Source organism: Nilaparvata lugens, chromosome 7 (assembly GCF_014356525.2).
Source record: "Nilaparvata lugens isolate BPH chromosome 7, ASM1435652v1, whole genome shotgun sequence".
Lineage (NCBI taxonomy): Eukaryota > Metazoa > Arthropoda > Insecta > Hemiptera > Delphacidae > Nilaparvata > Nilaparvata lugens.
The window spans coordinates 43,638,568-43,661,804 of NC_052510.1; the positions used below are offsets into that span (position 1 = coordinate 43,638,568).

Here is a 23,237-nt window from a genome sequence, read left to right on the forward strand (position 1 = left end):
ACCAGATATATTAACATGGCATAAAATCTGTTCAGTCCTAGCGCCAGGACTTACAAAACCAATACATTCATAGGAGTGTTTCAACCTATTTGCATTTAAATGCCACGTTAAATTCCTTCCATGACTATCAGATACCAACAGTATCTTCTTTGTTGCATTGAGCATATTTTTAGGGAGATTGTTTTTTACCAATTCTGGTGCATTTTTTTATAGTGAGGTCGTTTGCGTTTTGAGGTAGCAATCTCTTCAGCCATTGCAGCAATATTTGCATCTATATCCTCCTCATTTACTTGAAGAGGCTGGTAAAAGTTACGTAGCTTGACGTTGAAATTGCCAGGCAGACTATTTCTTAATTTATTTCTCCTGTTAGTAGGTTCTAACTGGAAAACCGGAGTATTACGCTTGAGGTCAACTATTTCTTCATCTCTCTCCAAAATATTTTTTTTTTAATTTACAATTTCCTTCCTAGCCTGTTCTAAGTCCTCTTTAAGCATTCCTAAGATAGCTTTCTGGTTCTCAATTTCCTCTATGAGAAGGCTATTCAATTCTACATTTAGATCCCCCTCATTTTGTTCACCATCAGCATTAGATGATGCTGGACAGCCTCACAACATGAGGAGGCTAGGATTAGCTATTCAGCGGTCGACCTCATAGGGGAGTAAGAGGCGTTGCAGGGTGCAGGCCCCACTCCCACTGACACGATGACAAGCATATAGACAAAGATGATATTGTTTAGATATTGCAAAAGGTAATTTACTAAAAGTGAAGTTACACTTTTTTATAGTAAGTTACTGACCAAGGACAGAACATCTGTAGTAATATTGAAAATAGTGTTCAATCTTTGAATTCAAGTTATTGAATTCTATTCTGGAAAATAAAAATATATATGTTCTAAGAGTTTTTTGTATTTTAATAAAATGATGTTATCAAAAGTAACAAAGTTTGAATTTCCCTTATAAATGACTACATGATTAAATGAATCTAAGAACATTTGAAATATTATTAAGCTGTTCACATTCTGGGCATGAATAGCAAAATACTATAACAACCAACATGTTAGGTAATATTACTAGTGGGTGAAGCTACCTTCACATAGCACGACTTGCTATATGGTTGGTAGATTTTAAAAGTCTAGCGGCTGAGTTGTTAATTCAGTTGCCCATACTCAAGAAAACATATTCGTTAAGTAAATCATCCGAAGTCATGTGAATTAACCCAATAATATTAGGTACTAAGTGGCTGCCAAGTCTTTTGACACACAGGATTATACAAGTTTAGTGAGATTCTCGTTATAAAATCAGCACGTGATTTTCATTGATTTTCTATCCTTGTCTGTCATTAGACAAAGTAGATAGCTGTGTAGTTGTTTAGCGCCGCACTGTTGCCAAATTGTGTGCATGAAGAAATATAATCAACTACCAAAATATTTCATTTCAGATATGGAAATTTATTATCAAGTCATTAAAAAATATATTTTCCTACAGATACCCTGAAAAGTGACCATTTGTGCACTGATTGCAGGCTGCAAAGAATCACTTTTCCGCACTAGTGCGCAAAGTGAGTACTTTGCGTACTCCAGATTTGCAGCATGACAACTCAAAATAGTTAGTAGGTTATATGGAGCACCAGTGCAGCAAAATCAAAATTAAGTTGGTAACAGTGAGTGGGCTGCTATAGTGAGCAGAGGTGCAACGAAGCACAACGTGCTAATTATTAAGTAGATATTATAATGGAGGACAACGACAGCACAGTGCCACCACAGCACACACCACACAGCTGCCCCCCGCCATTCAAACACTACTACATTATTCAGGCAATTTTACCCATAATTACCCACTTTTCATATTCAATGGTAACTGTAGGAAAAATTTAATGTGAAATACGTGCGCAAAGTTCGTTTGCTGCACTCAAGAAACCATTCCGCCCTCGCCTACGGCTCGGGCGTAAACGTTTCTTTCAATGCAGCAAACTGTCACTTTGCGCACTAGTTGCACAAATAACTATTGTGCAACTAGTGCGCAAAGTGAGCCGTAGGCGAGGGCGGAATGGTTTCTTGAGTGCAGCAAACGAACTTTGCGCACGTATTTCACATTAAATTTTTCCTACAGTTACCATTGAATATGAAAAGTGGGTAATTATGGGTAAAATTGCCTGAATAATGTAGTAGTGTTTGAATGGCGGGGGGCAGCTGTGTGGTGTGTGCTGTGGTGGCACTGTGCTGTCGTTGTCCTTGGTTATAATATCTACTTAATAATTAGCGCGTTGTGCTTCGTTGCACCTCTGCTCACTATAGCAGCCCACTCACTGTTACCAACTTAATTTTTATTTTGCTGCACTGGTGCTCCATATAACCTACGAACTATTTTGCGTTGTCATGCTGCAAATCTGGAGTACGCAAAGTACTCACTTTGCGCACTAGTGCGGAAAAGTGATTCTTTGCAGCCTGCAATCAGTGCACAAATGGTCACTTTTCAGGGTATCTGTAGGAAAATAACTATTCCTCGACGAACAAAATATATCTGAGTTATAATAGATCATTATTAACAAGAATCAGATAAACAGGAATAGGTTGAATTACAGCTATCTACTTCAGAAGGCGGTGGTAAAAGAAAATTGGCAACTCTGCTGCCCTATCATATCCACTAACATTATAACGTGAATCTCACTATAGGTCTTTGAGGATTGTAACTCGATAGGGAGCAGACAAAAGATAAAATTATTTAAACACATAAATCTTTCTTTATTTTAGAACCACATCAGAATTCTAACCAACAACAAAGTTTAATTAAACTTTTAATATCATACTAATACTTCTACTATCTATAAATTCACATAATACAGATTGTAACATTATCTTTATTTATATACAGAATGACGCTGATAACAGATACTTCTCTCAAATCTAAATTTTTACTATTTCGCTATTAAAATTGCACAAGCTTAATGTTAATGTAACTTTTCTAAAAATGATGTGGATTACAATCAAAAATACAATTTTGGAGTTTTTATCGCCCATTTTCGCTTATAGTTTGTATTATTTAGTTTGAAATACTGTTAGAATAAACAGTATTCAGAATATTCAACCATTAAGTCTGTACTTGAATCTTAACATAAAATTGATGTTTTAAAAATTAGTTATTGCTTCAATTACATTTTGATAAACTCTGCAACCATATTTACAAGGAAATTGCAAGTTGGTGATTGCAATCTTGCCGCCAGATTAATAATTAAAAACAAGAAAATCGTATTAAAAATGGAGAATAGAGACAAGAAATAAAATTATAAACTACTGAGAATTGCAAACAATCCAAATTTATAATTTTAAATAAATGCTCGAAAGTTAGTGGAAATTATTCTACTTCACTTGATAAAACAAGCTTCATGAGTAATTAGTTCTCGTTTAAAGGGTAGCCTATGCACTGTTGATTAGTATTTTTGATACTTGATCTGTTTTTTTTTCATAGATATTTATTTCAATCCTACTCCATAATATTATTATTCCATTGTTCATCATATTCCATTCCATGAAGAAATTATGAATTGGAAATCAAGTTTTGTGCAAGACACTAACTAGTACAATACAATTCTTAAAGAGCTAATTCAGTTAAATGTTTTCTTACAGAAAATATCCATTGTTGACGTTGAAAATTCACATATCATGCGTACGGTAACAAATTGACAAAATTTATAATCAACAATGAACATGAGTGAGACAACTTTCAATAATTCAACAGATATTGATTGGTAATACAATGTAAATCTTTCAAAATTAGCAGATTCTAGATACAAATTTGAAAACTGAAAGATAGAGATGGTTACTGCAGTTTAGCAGATGAGAAGGTTGGAAATACATACTAAAAAACTGGCAGATTCGGGATATATTTTTAAACTAAATGTTGAATACGGTTAGGTTAGTTTAGGGAAAAGTGGCAGATTGACAAATTCGGAAAACAACATTTTAAAACTAAATGATGGATAGGTTAGTTTAGGGAAAGTGGCAGATGGACAGATTCGGGAAACAAATTTTAAAACTAAATGATGGATACGATACGGTTAGGTTAGTTTAGGAAAGAAACAGCTACAACGGTGGAATGCTTGCGTTGGTGACGTCAGGGCCAGGCAGCGTTTCTGCGCTTAGTCAGAGAACTTGCGGTTGGGATTGCGACCAAAGAGCGCGACTCGAATCTCGGGCACAAGTTGCTGGGAGATGAGGTCGAGCCTGGACTCGAGGGTGTTGGGGATCTTGATGCGGCCGTTGCGGGCGAACAACTCGACGCCTCCACACGTCTCGGCGGCCAGGAAGTTGTCAGCGTCCAGCTTCACCACCACCTCTTTGCCGGTCATCTTCGCGTACTGCTCTGCGCATGTGCCAACAATGCCCTCGATCAGACTCACGTCAGCCTCGCGCACGCGCAGTACTACGTTTGATTCTAGCAGCTGCAATTAAGACACAATATTATCAATTCCGAAAACATTTTCTCAATTTCATATTGTATCTTAATTATTATGTGCATTTTATTAATTTGATTGTATTCTAATCTTGTTTGTATGCTAAATATCGGGGCACCAAGCTTCGCTCGTTATTTTTATTTATTGATACCGGTAAACAGAACACAATTCTCTAAAATGATCGTGTTCATATTTTACAGCTGGCTATACGTCAGATTATGAATTTCGGGGATGCGATATTTTGATTTTCCACAGAATCACTCGCTCACTTTTTGGATTTTTACTATCCACAGACGACGAAAGTCTCAGCTGTTTCAGCCAAGGAGGAATAATCATTTTAATGTCGTTCAGCGAGTTTTCCTAAGGATGAGACCTAGTGCAATCGAATTTTTATATCATAAACCTACTATGTTCCAAATTTCGTGAAAATCGTTAGAGCCGTTTTCGAGATCTGTTGAACATAAATAACCAGATATAAAAATAACCATATATAAATATACAGAAATTGCTCGCTTAATATAATAGGATGATATAGAATTTATTTTTATTACTAGCAGGTGCTCCGCAAGGGTCTAATTGAAAACTTGACCTACTGAAATCTTGAAGAATTTAAAATAGGCCATAACAATCCTCGGTAAAATAAGAATATATTTGGAAAATTTCAAGGTAATCAGCCCAGTAGTTTACATGTTATGATGCGTCATTAGTGAATTTCCAATCCCGTACGTGTGTAAGCCAGTTCTTTACTCTATTTATTATATTATATACATTACTGCATTTCGATTACATGATTTGCACGAGTATAACACTAGTGATATTAACTCTAAATAAGTCAGTATGGGTTTAATGAACAGCATCAATATTTTTTTCAATTTTGCAAAATGCAACTCACAAGAGCGCATAGTGAAGAAGTGTTTTAATTTTTATCTTTGGATCAAATTTTCTCCAATTAGCTCATATTTTACAGTTGAATGTGCTCAATGAGATTAATTTTGCTATTAATTTGGTTTTTAAACTTTATATCAAAATGTCTCATTTTCAAGTGTTTTACAAGAAAATTAGACGTCTAATAAAGTGGAGAAAAACATGACCTACTTTCTGGATTAGTATACAAAAAAAAAAAATCGAGGGAAGAACAGTTTTGGCTTTGCCTGTTGGTCCTCTCCAAATTATTATAAAATGTAATTGTGTATCAATAAATCAATAGGAAACAATTGAATCATTACAATGATTGCTGACAGTTAATATTAAATCGCACTACAGAATCTTTCTGTTTTGTTCATGTCAACAAACCTTGAAAATCGTTTATAAATACGGCATACTGCTACATTAGATCCCTGAAGCTACAAAAAATAATTAAAATAGAAAAAATTTAGAAACAATTTGATGGATCTATTGTGAATTACTTTCTCTTAGAGAATACTATATTGATTTTACTATACGGTAGATTGGTAAGGAAGTGATGGACCCAGTGATGCTCAAATTAGATTAGTGATGACCTCCCTCATGACTCAAGGCAGGATCCACTATGTAGATATGAGATAGACCAAATAGTAGATTAAGAGCCGGTTTCCGAGCTAGGGATTTAGCTAAGTTCCAGACTTTAAACAGCTGTTTAAAGTAGAACTTGACTTAATCCAGAGCTTTCATCTCTCAACCTCAAAAATATCCATCATCTTCATTCCATTAGATATGTGTTTTAAAATCTACTCCAAAATCTGCTCATTGTAACGTGAGACACAACAACGTCAAGTTTGTGCTTGTGTGCGTATGAAAGTGATGACTCATATCCGTTGTTAATTGCTGGAAAGCATGTATAGGAATAATATTATTATTAATGCAGATTCCTATGGTGAGGTCCACGTTATAAGACAGAATATGATCAACATTGGTGCTGCTATCCTAGTCTATAATTCGATAAATCTTAAAGTTATCCTTATTTTGCTGTGCATTGTTGCCAGACGTTTTTAAACAATGTAGAAATATAATCAAATAACAAAATATTCGAAATCAATAAATTATGAAAATTTCTTATAAATCATTGAAAAATTATTTTTCTTTGCAAGAAAAATAAGAAATATATGATGGCAGTGGAAAGCTAGAACAGCGTTGCTGATTCTCTGTCTTGCAACTACCTTCTATAGATGATATCAATATCAACTGTTCATTCTTGTTTAAAATAATAAAGTAGGCTGTATTATGTTTGTCAAAAAAAATATTTTTAATGATTAAATAATAAATTTTCATAATACAGTGTGACCACGAGAAACATTTACATTTTAGAAATGAAAAAACAATATTAATTTTTCAAGATACTATTTATTCAACTTGAGTAAAATAGTTGTGAGTATATGCCATTTATTTTCTGTAGAGAAAATTATGTCAGGAAGGTGACGTCTTTCTTCCCTGAGGCGATTTTCTATTCTGTTCAGGAAGCTCATCCACACTCTTTCCAGTGTATCCTCAGTGTTCCACGCCACCTCAATAGTTATAGCCGCTTTCAAGTCATCCAAAGTGATTTTTATTTGTGGGGACATTTGAAAGAGCAAGTTAATCGACATAAACCACGTACTTTGGATGACTTGAAAGCGGCGATACGTACTGAGGTGGTGTTGATCACTGAGGGTACACTGGAACGAGTTTGGAAGAGCTTCCTGGACAGAATTGCCTCAGGGAGAAAGTACGTCAACTTTCTGACATAATTTTCTCTACGTAAAGTGAATGGCATATACTCACAACTTGTTTACTTAAGATGAATATAATCGAATAGTATCTTGAAAATTAATACTTCTTTTTAATTTCCAAAATGTAAATGTTTCTCGTGGCCACCTTGTGGAGTAAAAATATTTTGTTAATTGATTATTTTCTACATTCATTGTTGAAAACTGATTGGCAACGTTGTGTCTAGAAAAGGATAGCGCTATCTGCTTTGAAGAATGATAGCAGGGATAGCAACTCCAATGTTAATCAAATACTACTCAAATATAAGATGGACCTCACTCTATAGCGAATTGCTATTGGTAGCTTCCCTCAAGGTGCAATTCCGTAGCGACGACTCGAGACGCGCAGTTAGAGCACATAACCTATAAATTTATTAGATTCGATGATTCATTAGATATGAATCGTAAAAGCAATAGAATAGAATTTATTTGTCATGGTATTCGCAAAAATGCATGTATATTGTGAGATCTGGTACAATTCTAAATCACACAAGTGAGAAAGACAGACAACTTGATATATAAACATAGTCATATAAAAACAGACAACAGTATTCAGTCATACAAGGTGCGCCAGAGAAACTTACTTATTTGAAAGGTCAATAAAAACAGAAGTAATTTAGATATTGTTTCAATCTTTTTTTTATATGAGAATAGAATATCTCAATTTTTTTCATGCAGTCTTTAAAAGTACATCCAACTCATGGCGACCCCCATTGCGCATACACTGATAAAGTCGATTTTTGAAATTTCGTTGCAGTATATCAAAGGCGTCGCGAATGTTGTTCTTGAGGTGTGCTATGGTCCGTGGTCGATCGACATAAATCAGGGATTCCAAATAACCCAATAAAAAACCGCATTGAGGAAACGCATGTGGAAATGAGCCTTGTCAAATGACCGCGTCTTCAGGCAGGTTGTCAATCAGCATATCACTTGCATTTTGACGGGCAACAAAATCGCGTTCAGTCAATTCTTGAACAACACTCAATTTATAGGGATGAAGTTGAAGATCTTCATGGAAAATTCGTCGAACAGTGGAGTCAGAAATTGCCATAGCAGCTGCGTGTTTGCGAGCCGAACGCCGGGGAGAACGCACAACTGACTGCCTCACTCTTTCGATATTTTCTGGAGTTCTGATGGTTCGTTGAAGTCCTTTTCTGGGTTTAGCGACAGAATCGAATTATGGCCAGGAACGAGTCTGTGGAGAGGAATTTCAAATCGAGCGCGGAAGGTGATCGACCATTAGAAAAGAAGCTCTCATCTGCGAAGGCCCGCTGCTCTCTGACCGGAGCATGATGACTTGAGGGAGGATAAATTTGAGAACTTTCCCCACCAGATGCGCCCCCTCCTGCCCCTCTACACGACCAATTCAACGCACAGGATTTTTTCAAATAAGTAAGTTTCTCTGACATACTTTGTATTATTCAAAGTTGAGTCCACTCAGGCTCTTGGCATGCCATGCCACTCCTGTAGTGAATAAAGTGGCTTGGATTTCAACCACTTTTGCTTTATACATTTAGAGACGGTTTCTAAAGCTCAGGATTTAGCCAAGTTCTAGACTTTAAACAGCTGGAGTCAGAACATTGGCTTTCCGAAACGAGGCATAGCCCCGATAATTTGATTAAATAAATCCCGAGCTTATAATATTTGAGCTTGGATTTTAAGGATATAAGGTGCACCTACTCTATAGCGAATTGCTATTGGTAGCTTCCCTCAAGGTGCAATTCCATAGCGATGACTGTAAATTGTAATACAATTTTTAAATAAATCAATACTTGTTAACTATTTACCTGCAGGAGTCCTTGGACAATTAGATACTGGAGGACTTCCTTGTACTTGGCTGGGTTTCTGGTTACTTCTCCTAGACGTTTTCTGGATTCTTCGAGCACACTTCTCACGTGATCTTCGCGCACCTTCAGTGCCTTCAGACGCGCTTGGTTCAGCATGTTTGACGATTGGCTGTGGTCAGTACAAAAATTACATTCAAAACACAAATTTACGTTATCAATTTGGAATGCCTTTTAGACAATAGAAATTCAAGAATAGTGTCAATTCTTTCAGTGCATTCAAACGGGATCAGATAACATTTCTGACAATTGACTGGGGATTTGGGTCAAATAGAACTCAAAATAAAACAATCAAAGACAGTAAGCCATAGGAATCTATTCTTATTTCTTATAAAAGTGTGAAATGTATCAATTACAATCGGACAATGCGATGACGCCATTTAACGTGGTTAAGTTGAAGTACCTGCAACCTGCAACCGGGACTCAGTTTCCGTGCTAGCAGTTTGGTTTGGGTCAGTTTGTTCAAGCTTTGAATGAAAACACATACGGTACAAAATAAATCATTCAGGATATCAGATGTTGATTGTAAAGTACCTTGTCTTTGAAACTAATTACTGTCAATAGCAGTTATGTTTAATAGGGGATTGTAATACACTGAGATTTCCTTGAAATTGTCAGGAAAATTGACACAGTTTTCGAGAAAGTGAAGGGTTTCCATTCTATTTAAAGAAATCGGTTGAATAGAAAGTATGGCATGAAAGTTTTTTCTTAAGTCAACCAATGCTTTTTTCGATAATTTTTGAAAGAATTGTTGTTGTTACTTACATTTTTTTCTGGAGCTCAACCTGCTTCTCTTTCCTGTCATAGTACTCCATGATTTTAAGGCGCTGGTGCTGTACGAGCCTTCCCTTTTCAATGTTGAATTCTTCCTCGGCCTTGGCATCGATCTCTTCGGCTTTCTCATTGGCTTCTTGCTCAATGAAAGCCATCATGTGCTTGATCTACAACAAGTAACATTCAAAATATAACTTAATCTTTACAAAGATTACAAGGAACATGCACAATTAGTAGAAATGAAAAACTTATGTCAGAATGAGAATGTGACCTAGTACCATGTGGTATGCTAAAGATTTTATTTGACCAAAAATAATGCCAAAGTTACTACAGTTACTACTAATGCATAAATTACAACATTGCAAATTAACAATTAAGTGTAAAAATAATCTAAAATTTGATCCTAATGCATCAATTTGAATTAATCAATCATTAATATGCTTTTTTTCTATATCTTTTACTTTTATAGTTTAAGTTACATAATATATTTGATCACTATTTTATAATAGGGCCTATAACTAATTTTATAGTTTGCCCTAACAAAAAAAGATGTACCGTATTTGATCACTATGAAATAGCCAAAAATAAATCTTTTTATGAAGAAAGGTTTGCATTCATCTTACAAATATTATGGAATTTTTATGATTTATTAAAGGAGTAGCCTACATTCTTCAGAAATAATTAGTTTCAAACTAAATGAACAACTTGACATAAAGAAAAAGAATACGAATTGTAAATTTTGATACGGTAGTTTGAAATACTATAAATAAAGTCTTGTGGGTAAGAAATAATTAATCTACAGACCATTTCTAATTTAAGAAAATTATATAAAGAACTGTGTATTCAAACTTATAAAATGATTTTTGTGTAACATATAAGCCATTTAAAGGATATGTAATTGTAAACTTTATTGGATGTAAATTGGAAGAAAACAAATTGGCCACAGCCAAAAGCATGTGATTTAATCATGGGAATGATAACCTTCACTTATAAAACCCAACCCAACAATCTGCAAGAAGTCAAAGGTTACTTGAATAATAAATTTAAAGTTTTTTCAGTTTAAAACAAGACTATTTTAATAAAAACCAACATTAGGCCTATAGATTATACTTGAAAGCTGTCAGTAACTTTTGGGCTTGACCAGATTCCATTCTACTGGAAGAGATTAGGGCAGGGCCAAAGTACAATAAACCTCAACTAGCTTTCAAATTTGTTCAATGTATTTAAAGCTACTAGAGTATACTAAATTATTTTAATAAGTTTAGCATCAAATGATTGAATATTATTACCTATAAATGAATAAATAAAGATACATAAAAGGATAGATTGTACAGGAACGCCCTAATTAACTAGGAAAGATTAAGTTAATACACTGTTTTATAGATTAATTATTGATAAAATTGATGAAATACTTACTTGTTTCTTGACATCTGCATCGCTTAAAGCCATTTTGACTTATTAATATTAAAAAACTTTGAAAATATTTAGAAATTTACCAGGAAGAACCTACAAACTGTTCTGAATCCTGACGTCTACTCAAGCGAAGTAGGATTCGATCATATGATCCAAACCTACTACGTGAGTAGAACCAAGTCAATACTGTATATATATTATTAAAAGCCTTAGATGGTAAAAATATTAAAGGAAAATTCATAAATTGACATAAAATGATTTTACATATAAAAAAATTCATTTATAGTCTTAAAAAATTATTATCTAAGGATATGGAATTCGGGCTTTAACTTGACTACTAAACCTTTGGTTGAAGGCAAATATGGCAGACTTTATTCTGTATTGTTCTGTTATTTCGTGTAAAACATAATATTTGTTAAAATTTTAAAGTAAGTTTGAGTTCATAATACAACTGTGGTGGTTTTCCAGTAAAGATAGTAATAAAATTCTCAGTGTCTGTCATAATTTCTATTATCTGCGTCGTTGGGAGTAGGAATCACTGAATCTTTCACTCGACTGGAGCTGGAGCATTTAGCCTCACTAGGCTGAAATGGTAATAGATTCGCTTGTTTATTTATCAATAAGTATTTATAAACCTTATTAACTACTTTACATGTTTAGTAAACAAATTATTCACTTTCATAATTTTATTTAGTTAGAATTTGACATTTTCTGTTCAAAATATAAAGAACAAAAACAGTCATTTCCATGTTTCATCAATATTTCCCGTTTAGTAGAACAATAAAATTAACTGGTTTTTATAAAATAATAATTATTTTTTTGCTTAAACGAGTACTTTATGTTGCTCACCTATTTTTGGTTACAATAGCCTTGTGATATAGTTTTGAATTGAAATTAAAAATATTGTTATCACTATTGATCGAGTTTTATTTGGATTTCTGTGCAGGATTATGATAGAACTATTTATATCATCAATTTTTCCAATTCAACTTTCCTTTATTTATTTAGTTTTTTAATGAAAATATCTTAAAGAAACCAATAGTTATAATTAAAAAAATAACTTCTGTTGCTTCTATTGTAAATAATAGTTTCATTTTGTTCATGAGGTTTTAGGAATAGGCCTTATCTAAATTTAACATTACTGCGTAATTATTTTGGTGTAAGTGTAATTCTAGGTATCAGTAATCAGGTTTATAGACTATTTTAAAACTTTTATTATAATTATTGTTTATTTTTATAAGATAAAATCTTGAAAAAATGTATTAAAATTGAGTTTCAAGAAATTACTTGCAACAAACATTATTTAGGCTAGATTGTACTTTGCCAGCCAAAATTCTATTTTGGGTAAAAAGTAAACTGTCCATTAGCATACTATCTTACTTTACTTATGTCATGTTTTCTTATGCCATTACTTATAAATTTTTAAGATGTTAACAATTTTTTTATCATTATTTTTGGAGGTTAAGTTTTGAACAGCAATAGGCCTAACATATTTTTGCATAACTTATAATTTTTGAAAAACACAAATTTTAAGTTTGATATACCCTAGATTTTTTATATTATATATTTTTCTCGTTTTTTCATAAATTTGACTAAGTTTCTTTGTAGGTTTAACTTAATTCTCCATTTTGTTTTTTTTTCTTTTTCTACAGAATAGCTAGCTGGAAAAGTTATAGTTGAGGAGTGTCTACTTGGCTGTACCAACAATAGTCCAGCATAGGTAAGAGAAATATTTTAGTTAGTTATATAGTGAGGTCTAGGTTTTAATGATTTTATTAACATCTGTGTTAATAATATCCTTGTCTATCATTCATCGAAGCATAAAGCGACCTCCCTTTCTAGCCTTCCTATTTCCACGGTTGCCAGACCGTGGAAATATAATTAATCAAAAAATATTAAATTTCAATTAAGTATGTTAATTTATTAGGTAATCAATCATTGAAATATATTTGTTATTGACGAATAATACGTATATTTAATTATATATTATGTTATATTACATCAGGGCCTTTTTCACAAAGCTACAAGTATTGTTACCAACCATGGTTACGGACAAGTACTTGTAGTTACAAGTTAACAAGTATTCACGCTTCACAAAAATTTATGGTTTACAATTTTACAAGTCTACAAGTGCTCCAATAGTAAACATAACCTATTTTCGTGATAATTTCCTTTTTTCATCCTTGAAAGTCCTTCCTTCCTTACAAGTTTACAATAATTCTTCTTTTGTGACGCCATTGTCAACATAGCGATTGATATACTGCAACGAGTGGATATAAATGTCAAAAATCGATTTCATCATGTGCAATGGGGGTCGCCAATGATCTGATGTCATATTCAAAACTACATGAAAAAAGGGATAGGCTATTGTATTCTCATATAAAGAAAGATTGAAACAATAACTAAAGTATTTTTCTTTTTATTAACCTTTTAAATAAGTAAGTTTCTCTAGTGCACTTTGTATTTTGTTAGAATCAAAATAAAACATGGCGGATGGCTTTGAGATTATTTGTTTATATCTGTACAGTCACTGGCAAAAATAATATAGGCCTACCGTATTTCTGGCAAACTGACAACATTGCAAAGCTAGACAGGGATAGTGCTATCTGTTTAGTTAAATGATAGAAGGTGATAGCAACACTATTGTCAATTAAATACAATGTCACAAAGTGAATTTTTTGACGAAAGGCGAATCGTCATTCAGTATATGATTTGGATAAGTTTCTTTATTTTAGAGTAGGGTTAGGGTTGACAGTCGAATTTAGTTTGCTAAGCTTAGAGTCATCATCATCATTGGCGACAACCCTGCAAATTATCATCTGCGGATTCATCTTAACCAGAAATTTCCAGATCTTGTTTACGAGTTCGAGGGTCCGATTATTTAACATTGCAGCAGCAGCAGCCGCAACATCAGAGCGATAAACGGCTACCGGGCAGAGACGGAATCGTTCTTCATGAAATTTCTGAAAAAAAATTGTTTACCAGCCTAATCTATTATAGTAATTAGCAGTATTGTCATCATGGATACACCCTTAGCATCAAGATCATCTGAATCATTCCCTGTCACATGATTGGTGGCGTGATCGTCTCCGGAGACTCCTATTGGTTGGTAATCTCTTTTCCCCTTGCCTCCCGTTTTTCCACAGACCCTGCTCTGCGAGGAGCAGACCCGGGGTCGAGTCAGTAGTTTGGGGATCGGGTTTGTGTACGGCGGCGTTCCCTATAATGGTTTTCTAGAGGGATAATATTCTATTCTGTATTTTATTGAATGGAATATTATGAGTCGAGTTTCCGACTATTGAAGGTAGATTTTCCTGGGGGATTTTCTTTCCTTGTAGTATAGTCAAATTGTTCGGTGGTCGAGCGTGTGAACGGATCGCGATCTCCTCTCCTTACGGCGTTCCCGGTACTAGTTTATTACTAGGAAATTATTCTATTCTGTGTGTTAGAATAGAATATTGTAGGGCGAGTTCCGGACAACTCGAAGTTAGATCTTCCTTGGGATTTTCTTTCTTGATAGTTATTTCTCCCAACTCGTATCACTGGGGGTGAGCGGGTTATCCTTGGTTTAGAAACCTGGAGGGATCTTAAGTTTGTGCTACAAACAGTTGAGTGGGAAATTTAACTAGGCTCTTTTCAGTTCAATAATGGTAGGTTCCGCAACGTTCGCGGATTGTAGCGGGTTATTTTAGAGTTTTTAATTTATAAGTCTCTACTCTGTCGCTTCACGACGGTTTTGATTATAATACGGGAATTGGGAATCGGTTCGTAATTCTCCGTATTTAGATCCACGGTGATTCAGGTAACTGTATGTTAGGACTGGTCGCTTATATGCGTTTCCTTCTCTGTAGTAAGGTGGTTATCTCTAAAGAAATATTTTCCTTGCTTGGTTTTCATACTGTAGAGTGGCCCCTGTATTTATCTTTGCTTAGCAGTTTCGGACTAGCTATAATTCCTAGTAGGAAAATCCCAATCCTTTTCCTAGAGAACTCAGATGCAGCTTGAGTTCATACCTGTCGAAGTTAACAGACTGCGACGTCCTTTCTCTTTCTCTCTCTTAACTTTTCCTATTCTAGAATCCTTCCAGCTCTCAGGTACAGCTTGAGAACTTCCTGGTTGAAGTCATCAGACTGCGACAAACTTCCTCTTTCTTTCTCCTAACTTTTCCTATTCTAAAATCCTTCCAGCTCTCAGGTACAGCTTGAGAACTTCCCGGTCGAAGTCATCAGACTGCGACAAACTTCTCCATACTTTCTCTTAATTTTTCCTATCCAAAAATCCTTCCAGCTCTCAGTTACAGCTTGAGGACTTTCCCGTCGAAGTCATCAGACTGCGACAAACTTCCTCCTACTCTATCCTAATTTTCCCTGTTTAGATTAGGATCTCAGTTGCAGACTAGAGATCGTCCTAGTCGCGGTTCTCAGACCAGCGAAAAGCTTAGGAAAACCCTATTTAAATCAGGATCTCAGTTGCAGACTAGAGATCGACCCCGTCGCGGTCCTCAGACCCGCGAAGAGTTTAGGAAAAACTCCCTTATAGCTTTTCCCGAATTAGGAGTCTTTGACTCGGTATTTTCCTTGGGGAAAATCATTGTAAATCCTTTCCTACCCTGACGACATATTGATGTCTTCCTGATATTATTCTACAGACTGTGTCTGTAAAAATCCTTTCTATCCTCTCATAATAGTCGACATACTGACTATTAATCTAAAAGCGTTTCAGACGATTGAGAGTGATTTACATTCCCTTACAGATTAGGGCTGTTACAGATTAGCCCTTAATAACCGTCGCGCAGTTGTTAGACTCGCGGAAATCCTGGTTAGCAGTCACAGAATTGCTAAAGATCCTCTCGCAGCTACAGGCTTGCGATTCAGAAATCCCATACCTAGAACCCTATCCTCTAAACCTTAATTTCCCCATAGTTGAAATTCATACCCCGTATTTAGCTAGCAGGTCCAACTTGCTGAGAGCTAGATCGCGATTTTCAGATTGCGAATTATTGAACAAGCTCCCGTTAGTTGTAGGGAAGGATAATTCTATTAATAAATCTCTGTTTCCCAGACCCGATAAAATATTCTCTATACCTCAAACTCTATACTCTGTATCCTGTACCCTATACCTCATACACTTTACCATTAATATTAATCCAACCCCGGGTGCGCAGATCCAGTCTGCACACCGACAGCGCGCAGTTACAAATTGCGAAAACCCTAATAAAACAATTCTTCTTTCTATAACCCTTATCCCGGGCTTGCAGGTACAGCTTTGCTCGCCGTTAAATCGCAGTTGGTTCAGATTACTTACTACTCAACAAATTCTGAATTATTGAATACCACTAACATACTCACAGTTTCCGCCATACCTTCACCCCATAGCTCTCACCTTAAGTCCTGTAGTAGCACCTCTTTCCGGGCTCGCAGATCCAGTCTGCCCGCCGTCAGCTCGCAGTTGGTTCAGACTGCGTACCCCCTTTTTAAATATAATTATTTGTAGGGATTTGATATCCGGATCCGTCTTCTTGGTTAGGGTTATCTCAATTCCATTTAACACCCACCCTGAATTTCAGAGGCCGAGAGCCGAATCGGCCAGCAACGGCACGGGCAAACACACTTCCCTTGAAATTAAATACCTCGCGACAGAAACAGAGGGTAAAGAATCAGGATAGGGGAGAAGTGTAGGTCTGGTATCTCGACTAGTCAGTACGGACACTGACCCCGACCCATATCCGGCTGAAGCTAGTCCGCGTTGTAGCAATACTTCGCAAATATTAGAATGATAACCTAGGGGATGGAATAGGCATATATAATAAAAAATTCTTCCATTATAATGTAGACCTCATTATAAATCAAGTCTAGTATAACTAAAGAACAGATCTAGTTGAATATAGTGGGCTTTCAATGGAAAAACAATAAAGTATGTAAATTTTAGAAATATCTGATGTTAAAAATATTGAAGTATGCTACTTCTTAAAAGTAGGCTACAATTGTATTAACTTATTTGTTGGTCAATAAATATATTTTACTAATGTACATATTAATAAGTTGTGCATTTTTGTTAGGTACCAATGGCGAACCTGAACTTCCAGCAACCGCCGCGCAGCCTGGGAGGCGGCGGAGGGGCGGCGCGTGGCTTCGGGGGTGGCGGAGGCGGCGGTCACGTTACACCCACGTTTGGCTCGGGGGCGGCGCCGCAGCAGTTGTCGCCCAACCGCAGCCAGCAGTTAGTGGGTGGAGCGGGGGCGGGGACGGCAGCCAGGGGCGGTAGTCAGCCTGGGGGCGGCAACAGCAGTATCTTTGCGCCGCGCGCTTTCCCGCCCGACCGTCGTTCTGTGCCTGGCGGCTTGGGCTCTGTCATGCCTGATTGGTCAGTCACTTTTCATCTGTATATATATATATAAAAACGAAATCTATATTAGGCTATATAAAAGCGAAATGGCACTCACTCACTGACTGACTCACTCACTCACTCACTCGCAGAACTAAAAATCTACCGGACCAAAAACATTCAAATTTGTTAGGTATGTTCAGTTGGCCCTTTAGAGGCGCATTAAGAACGGATTTGGAAAAATTTCCAAAGATAAGTCCAAAATCTGCGTTTTCCAGCGTTTTTTAGTGTTTTCTCAGCTTTATCGAGAACAAATGAACAGAAAATGTTCAAATTTAGTACAGAAGCTCAGCTAGGGTGTAATAATATTGTGTTAGATGGAATTTACAATAACGTCAAAGATACGCCCAAAATTATCGTTTTTCCAGCGATTTTTGCTTTTTCTCAGATTTATCGAGAACAAATGAACAGAAATTGTTCAAATCCAGTACAGAAGCTAAGCTAGGGTGTAATAATGTGTTGAGAGGAATTTGAAATAACGCCAAAGATACGCCCAAATTAGCGGTTTTTTGCGTTTTCTCAGTTATTTTATTTCATCAAGTAATAGACAGAAAATGTTCAAATTTGGTACAGAGGTTTAGCTAGGATCTAAAAATTTTGTGATGAGGTGACTTCAATATTTCATCAAAGATACGCCCAAAATCAGCGTTTTTCCAACGTTTTTCTCAGCTTTTCTGCGTTTTCTCAGTACTTTGACGTTCTGATAGAATGAAAAATGCATGCGAGCGAAGCGAGCCCGCTGATCTCATTTTTGGACGATCCAGTCGGGGGTCCAGGGGCGGAGCCCCCTGGCTAGACGGATATGGCGAGCGAAGCGAACCTGACGGCTAGTAAATAATACAGTCTAACCAAAAAATACCATTGAAGATGATGACTTGAAACTTTAGTTTGACTCAAATAAATCATGCGGAACTGACAAATTCAAATTTGATTTATCCAATTCACAATATTCACAAATTATAAGCAAAAAGAAAACAATATCACACAGCTCAACACGATGAAAATAGTAGCTAACAATTATCAAGTACTTTATAATTATTAAACAATTATTATTTAGAAAATTTATTTTGATTTTTAGAAAAAAAAAACTTTGAATATGTTATCAGGACTAATTTGTGAATTAGGAATAATAAATACTACTTGCTGAGAGTTCAATACTCTGTCTCTGCAAGTAGGAATGAGGCCCAAAAACTATTCTCAATCATTAAAATTATTCTAAACAAACCTAGATTGTACGCTACCGAGATGGTTTTTAGTGATTTTAAGGTAATGGCAATACGACAATTATATATTACAACCGTAATTGAATACTTGATAAAATATAAATCCGTTTTTCCACGCACTTTAAATTCAATTGTAAATAATTTTCATTTAAGGCCCACTGCAAATAGATATGTCGCATATTACACCAATATTGAATGTTTAAGGAAACAGTTGATCTATATAAGCACTAAAATAAACCTTATTCCGGACCACTTCCTCATAGACTCTAAGATTAGTAGAAAAACTAAACTAGAAATAGAAACCTGGACATACAGTAACTTTTTCTCTAATATCGACGTATGAATCTCGGGCTTTCTGCTCTAACTACTATTTGCAAGGCCAATTCTTTTAGATACTTTTGTTGAAAGTGAACTCACAATTTTTGCACATTTTTCTTTTTTCCCTACTTTCTTCTCCAATACTTCACTTTTCTTCTCCTCTTCACCCTTCATTCCTTACTTTTTATACCCTCTACCTTCCTGTGGGAAACCATAGTTGGCTGGGTATTTTTCCTCCTTTCTTTCTTTTCAGCACACCCCGCCATGAAGCCTGTTTTTGTATTTTATTAGAAATGTATTTTTGATTGTGGTTTTTGTGTTTTGATTTCTTTTATGTATATCGTATTGTGTTGATTTGAATAAAATTGATTGATTGATTTATCAATAATTCATGGAGAAATGGTGAATAGAAATAGACAATATCGCTTTTATTCCACCTTAATAAAACAAGGGTTTGGGCCAAAATATGGTTGAGCGGCGCATGGTTGAGGTAGTTTTAAGTTTGACAGTTTTGAAAATAGGCTAATGCATGTTTTTTTAAATGGGGAAAATCATAGTGGATTTTGGTAGCTTATATAATAATTTTCATTACTTGCATGTTTAAAGCTAATTTCGCCACTCCACTATGTTATGTTCTTAAGTCAACTATCTGAAAATATGGGCTTATTTTTGTTTATGCAGGCAGAACTGTTTATTTTGCGTTTTGATCATTCATGAATTTTATATTTGAGTTTATACCTGTGCAAGAAATCTGCTAGTTAGTGCTACAAAGTACATCTTATGCTGGCCATTAACGGTAATATGCATGATACACAGTCGTCATACATTGTTCTGTTATCACAGCAAAACGCTTCTATAGTGAGGTCCATGTTATAATGGCAGTGGAGAAAGATAGGAGACCAGCGTTGCCGAGCCTCTGTCTTGTCAATGTCTTTTACAGACAGATACAGGTTTATTAATGCCATATTAACTGTTCATTCGCGTTTGAAATGATAAATTATATTTTATTGAACAAAAAATTATATTTTCCTCCGCCTACTGTCTAAAGTACTTACTTGACTCCCTGGAACATAATACTAAGGTTTCACTTTTCGCTCTCGGTACTAAAAAACTGAAAAACTCCCTAGGGAGGAAAAGTAATTCCATTTAAATAACATGGGAAGCATCTCCATTTTAAAAACTTACATTGGAAAAAGGTTAGAAGGTCTAAGCTCAGATGAGGAAGCATAATAGAGTAGTCATTGTGCCAACTAAATTAAATACCTCAACCAGAAATTTGATTAACATATGAAATATGTTTGTATGCTAAAATTACCTATTACATACTTCATATTAGTATACTATAAAAATTTATAAATATTTTTTAAATATTCCATGTTATTCAAAATACCAGCCAACAAATATTTCCCATTAACAAATCAAATTTGGAACGCAAACATTGTAGTTATGAGTAGTTGGCCATTTTTGTTACAACTTTTGCCGACAGATAGCGTAAAGCGCTGTCGGCAGTGAATTGTGATTACTTCCAGCTGTTTACTTTTAGGTTATGTTGTAACACATTGTTACTGGTCACGTAAGTTTTTAAAATTCTTTTATTTGCAGTTTTTATAAAAATGTAGGTGGAGGAAAAATGTTGTGTATATCATGGGTGAAAAATGCCACTTTTTCTCCCTGAAGGGGAAAGATTGATGCCCGAGGCGAAGCCGATGGCAACAATTTCCCTGAGAGAGAAAAAGCATTTTTCACTCATGATATACACAACATTTTTCCTCCACCTACATTTTTATAAAAACTGCAAATAAAAGAATTTTAAAAACTTACGTGACCAGTAACAATGTGTTACAACATAACCTAAAAGTAAACAGCTGGAAGTAATCACAATTCACTGCCGACAGCGCTTTACGCTATCTGTCGGCAAAAGTTGTATCAAAAATGGCTTTTTATCTCTCAGGGAAATTGTTGCCATCGGCTTCGCCTCGGGCATCAATCTTTCCTCTTCAGGGAGAAAAAGTGGCATTTTTCACCCTAGATATACAAATAACTATTTTTAATAATTTTATAATGAATTTCTAAAAAATTCAAATTCTATATATTTTTCAAATTAATTATTTATGATTCTACATTGTTAAACGACGATCTGGCAACAGAGCAAAGCAAGAAAGAGATAGCGCTATCCGCTTTGTTGAATGATACATACAAGGATAGCAATACCATTGCTAATCAAACTTTCATTATAACGTGGACCTCCCTATAGCAAAACATTTTGTGGTTAGGTTTTTGTATCTCCGTAGGTATTTTGTTTATTTTCTCTTTGCTGCTCTTTCTTAGATTAAATCATTTTTCTATTATAATTTGTAATTTTCCAGTGTTTTATTGGTTGATATGCATTATCATGCATGTTCAACCGTTTGTGGCCAGCCTCACAGTGATCTGTTTTTTGTAGCTGGAAGATGTATCAGGGCTCAAAATTCATGTATTCATTAACATCTCTCAGAACAATATATATATTTTCCTCCACCTAATGTCGAAAGTAGGTAGTACTTACTTGACTCTCAGAAACATAATAGTAAAGTATGACTTTTTTGCCCTAGAGACTAAAAGTGGATATTTCTCCCTAAGAAGTAACATGGGGAACATCTATTTTTAAAAGCTCACGTGGGAAATGGGTAGGAAGGTCGGAGCTCAGATGAGAAACTATCTAGAGTTGTCATTGAACGATTGTAACATTCTCAACTGAATTTTAGACCTCAAACAGAGATCTGATCAGCTTATGAAAGATGTTTGTAAGCTATACTTATTACATAGGCCTACTTAATATCAGTATAAAAATCTATTCATATTACGCTATTCAAGATACCAGCCTACGAATATTTTTCCTAAGCTAATCAAATACCTAATATTTAGACCTTGAATTATTGCAGTCGACTATTTTTGTTACAATTACAATTTCACCTTCAGCTCTCAGTTGCTTAAAACAAATTTCTAATTTTCAGGTTGTATCACTTGAGTTTAGAAATTTGATTTTCAATCTCTGTAAATGTTGGTGGAGGAAAAATGTTGTGCACATCACATATGAAAAGTGTTTTTTCTCCCTCGAGGAAATTGTTGTCGGCCTTGGGAAACAAACGGGTCAAGAAGTTTTGCTTCTCACTCTAGATATACAAAATTTGTTTTACTATTGTATATCAACCAATAAATAATATCTAAATGAATAATTGAACTTTGCTCTAAACACGCGTTTATATTTAAAATATAAGACAATTTATATTATTTTGATTTGAGTAATGTATAATGTATTTGATATTGCACGAATAAACTCCTTTAATATTCTGCATTAGGTCTACTATATTTTAAAAAAGCTATACTATATTGCTGCGTCTGTAGCCTTATTTACGATTTCTCTATCTTCCAAAACATTGACGATTTTCTAGATTATGTTTTCTTGTTTACACACTGCTCTCCCATTGTTATGGCAGCTCACTGACACTTTGATCTACTCCAATCGTTTAGTAACGCAGCATTAATTTGGACATTTTTTCGCTGGTGGAATCTAGTTTCTCAATCTTTAGTAAAGATTATTAAACGAATCGTTGGCGTGATAATGGTGTGCCCACCCATAATGTAATAGGATTGCTTTTCTATGTTGATTAAAAATTCGTTTTTATTTGCCAAAGGGATTGTAATGCTAATTATTTGTTGTAGTAGAGGAAAATAATGTTTAAAAAATCCTTATAAAAACTATATTTGTTTTTTACAGTAATGAGACTGTATATAATACAATATTACAGTAATGAGACTCGTAATGATCTTATAATGCTGTAATCTTGTACAGGCTTTTTCTATTACCATTTTTGTGTCGGCCTGCTAGAATGAAATGATCGATTGCAGATTTCCTTTGGCAGCTTGCTGAGGCAGTTTATTTGCAAAACCTCATTCCCGAGTAGAAAGAAGATTTGTCGAAACTGCAGGAAAGTTATCCAGGTTTCTATTACGAATATTTTACTGATGTCTGATGGTAGTAAACACTTGGAGTGTTTTCCATTAAATCATGACTAGATGCAGCTTTGTATCTTTCCTGAAAACGTTTTATCAATCATCCAAAGTGGTTACAC

At 35.0% G+C, this 23,237-nt stretch overlaps 2 protein-coding genes across 3 annotated transcripts in view; one reads left to right on the top strand and one right to left on the bottom strand.

Moving 5' to 3' along the window:
* Nucleotides 1–2,719: 2,719 nt before the first annotated feature.
* Nucleotides 2,720–11,360, bottom strand: LOC111049145 (V-type proton ATPase subunit E). Its single transcript, XM_022335160.2, has 4 exons — nt 11,204–11,360; nt 9,779–9,954; nt 8,957–9,125; nt 2,720–4,437 (listed from the first exon to the last, which is right to left on the bottom strand). The coding sequence occupies exons 1-4, from the start codon at nt 11,234–11,236 to the stop codon at nt 4,135–4,137; spliced, it is 681 nt and encodes a 226-aa protein (XP_022190852.2). The 5' UTR covers nt 11,237–11,360; the 3' UTR covers nt 2,720–4,134.
* A 160-nt stretch (nt 11,361–11,520) lies between these two features.
* LOC111049144 (regulator of gene activity) overlaps nt 11,521–23,237 on the top strand; it is a 36,613-nt gene continuing 24,896 nt past the window's right edge. The window contains exons 1-3 of one of the 2 annotated variants that reach the window (XM_039432825.1): nt 11,521–11,792; nt 12,853–12,920; nt 17,259–17,563. In XM_039432825.1, the coding sequence (XP_039288759.1) occupies nt 17,265–17,563 (299 nt within the window). In that variant the 5' untranslated portion in view covers nt 11,521–11,792; nt 12,853–12,920; nt 17,259–17,264. The remainder of the gene's footprint in view (nt 11,793–12,852; nt 12,921–17,258; nt 17,564–23,237) is intronic. The other variant, XM_039432826.1, reaches the window with a different exon arrangement.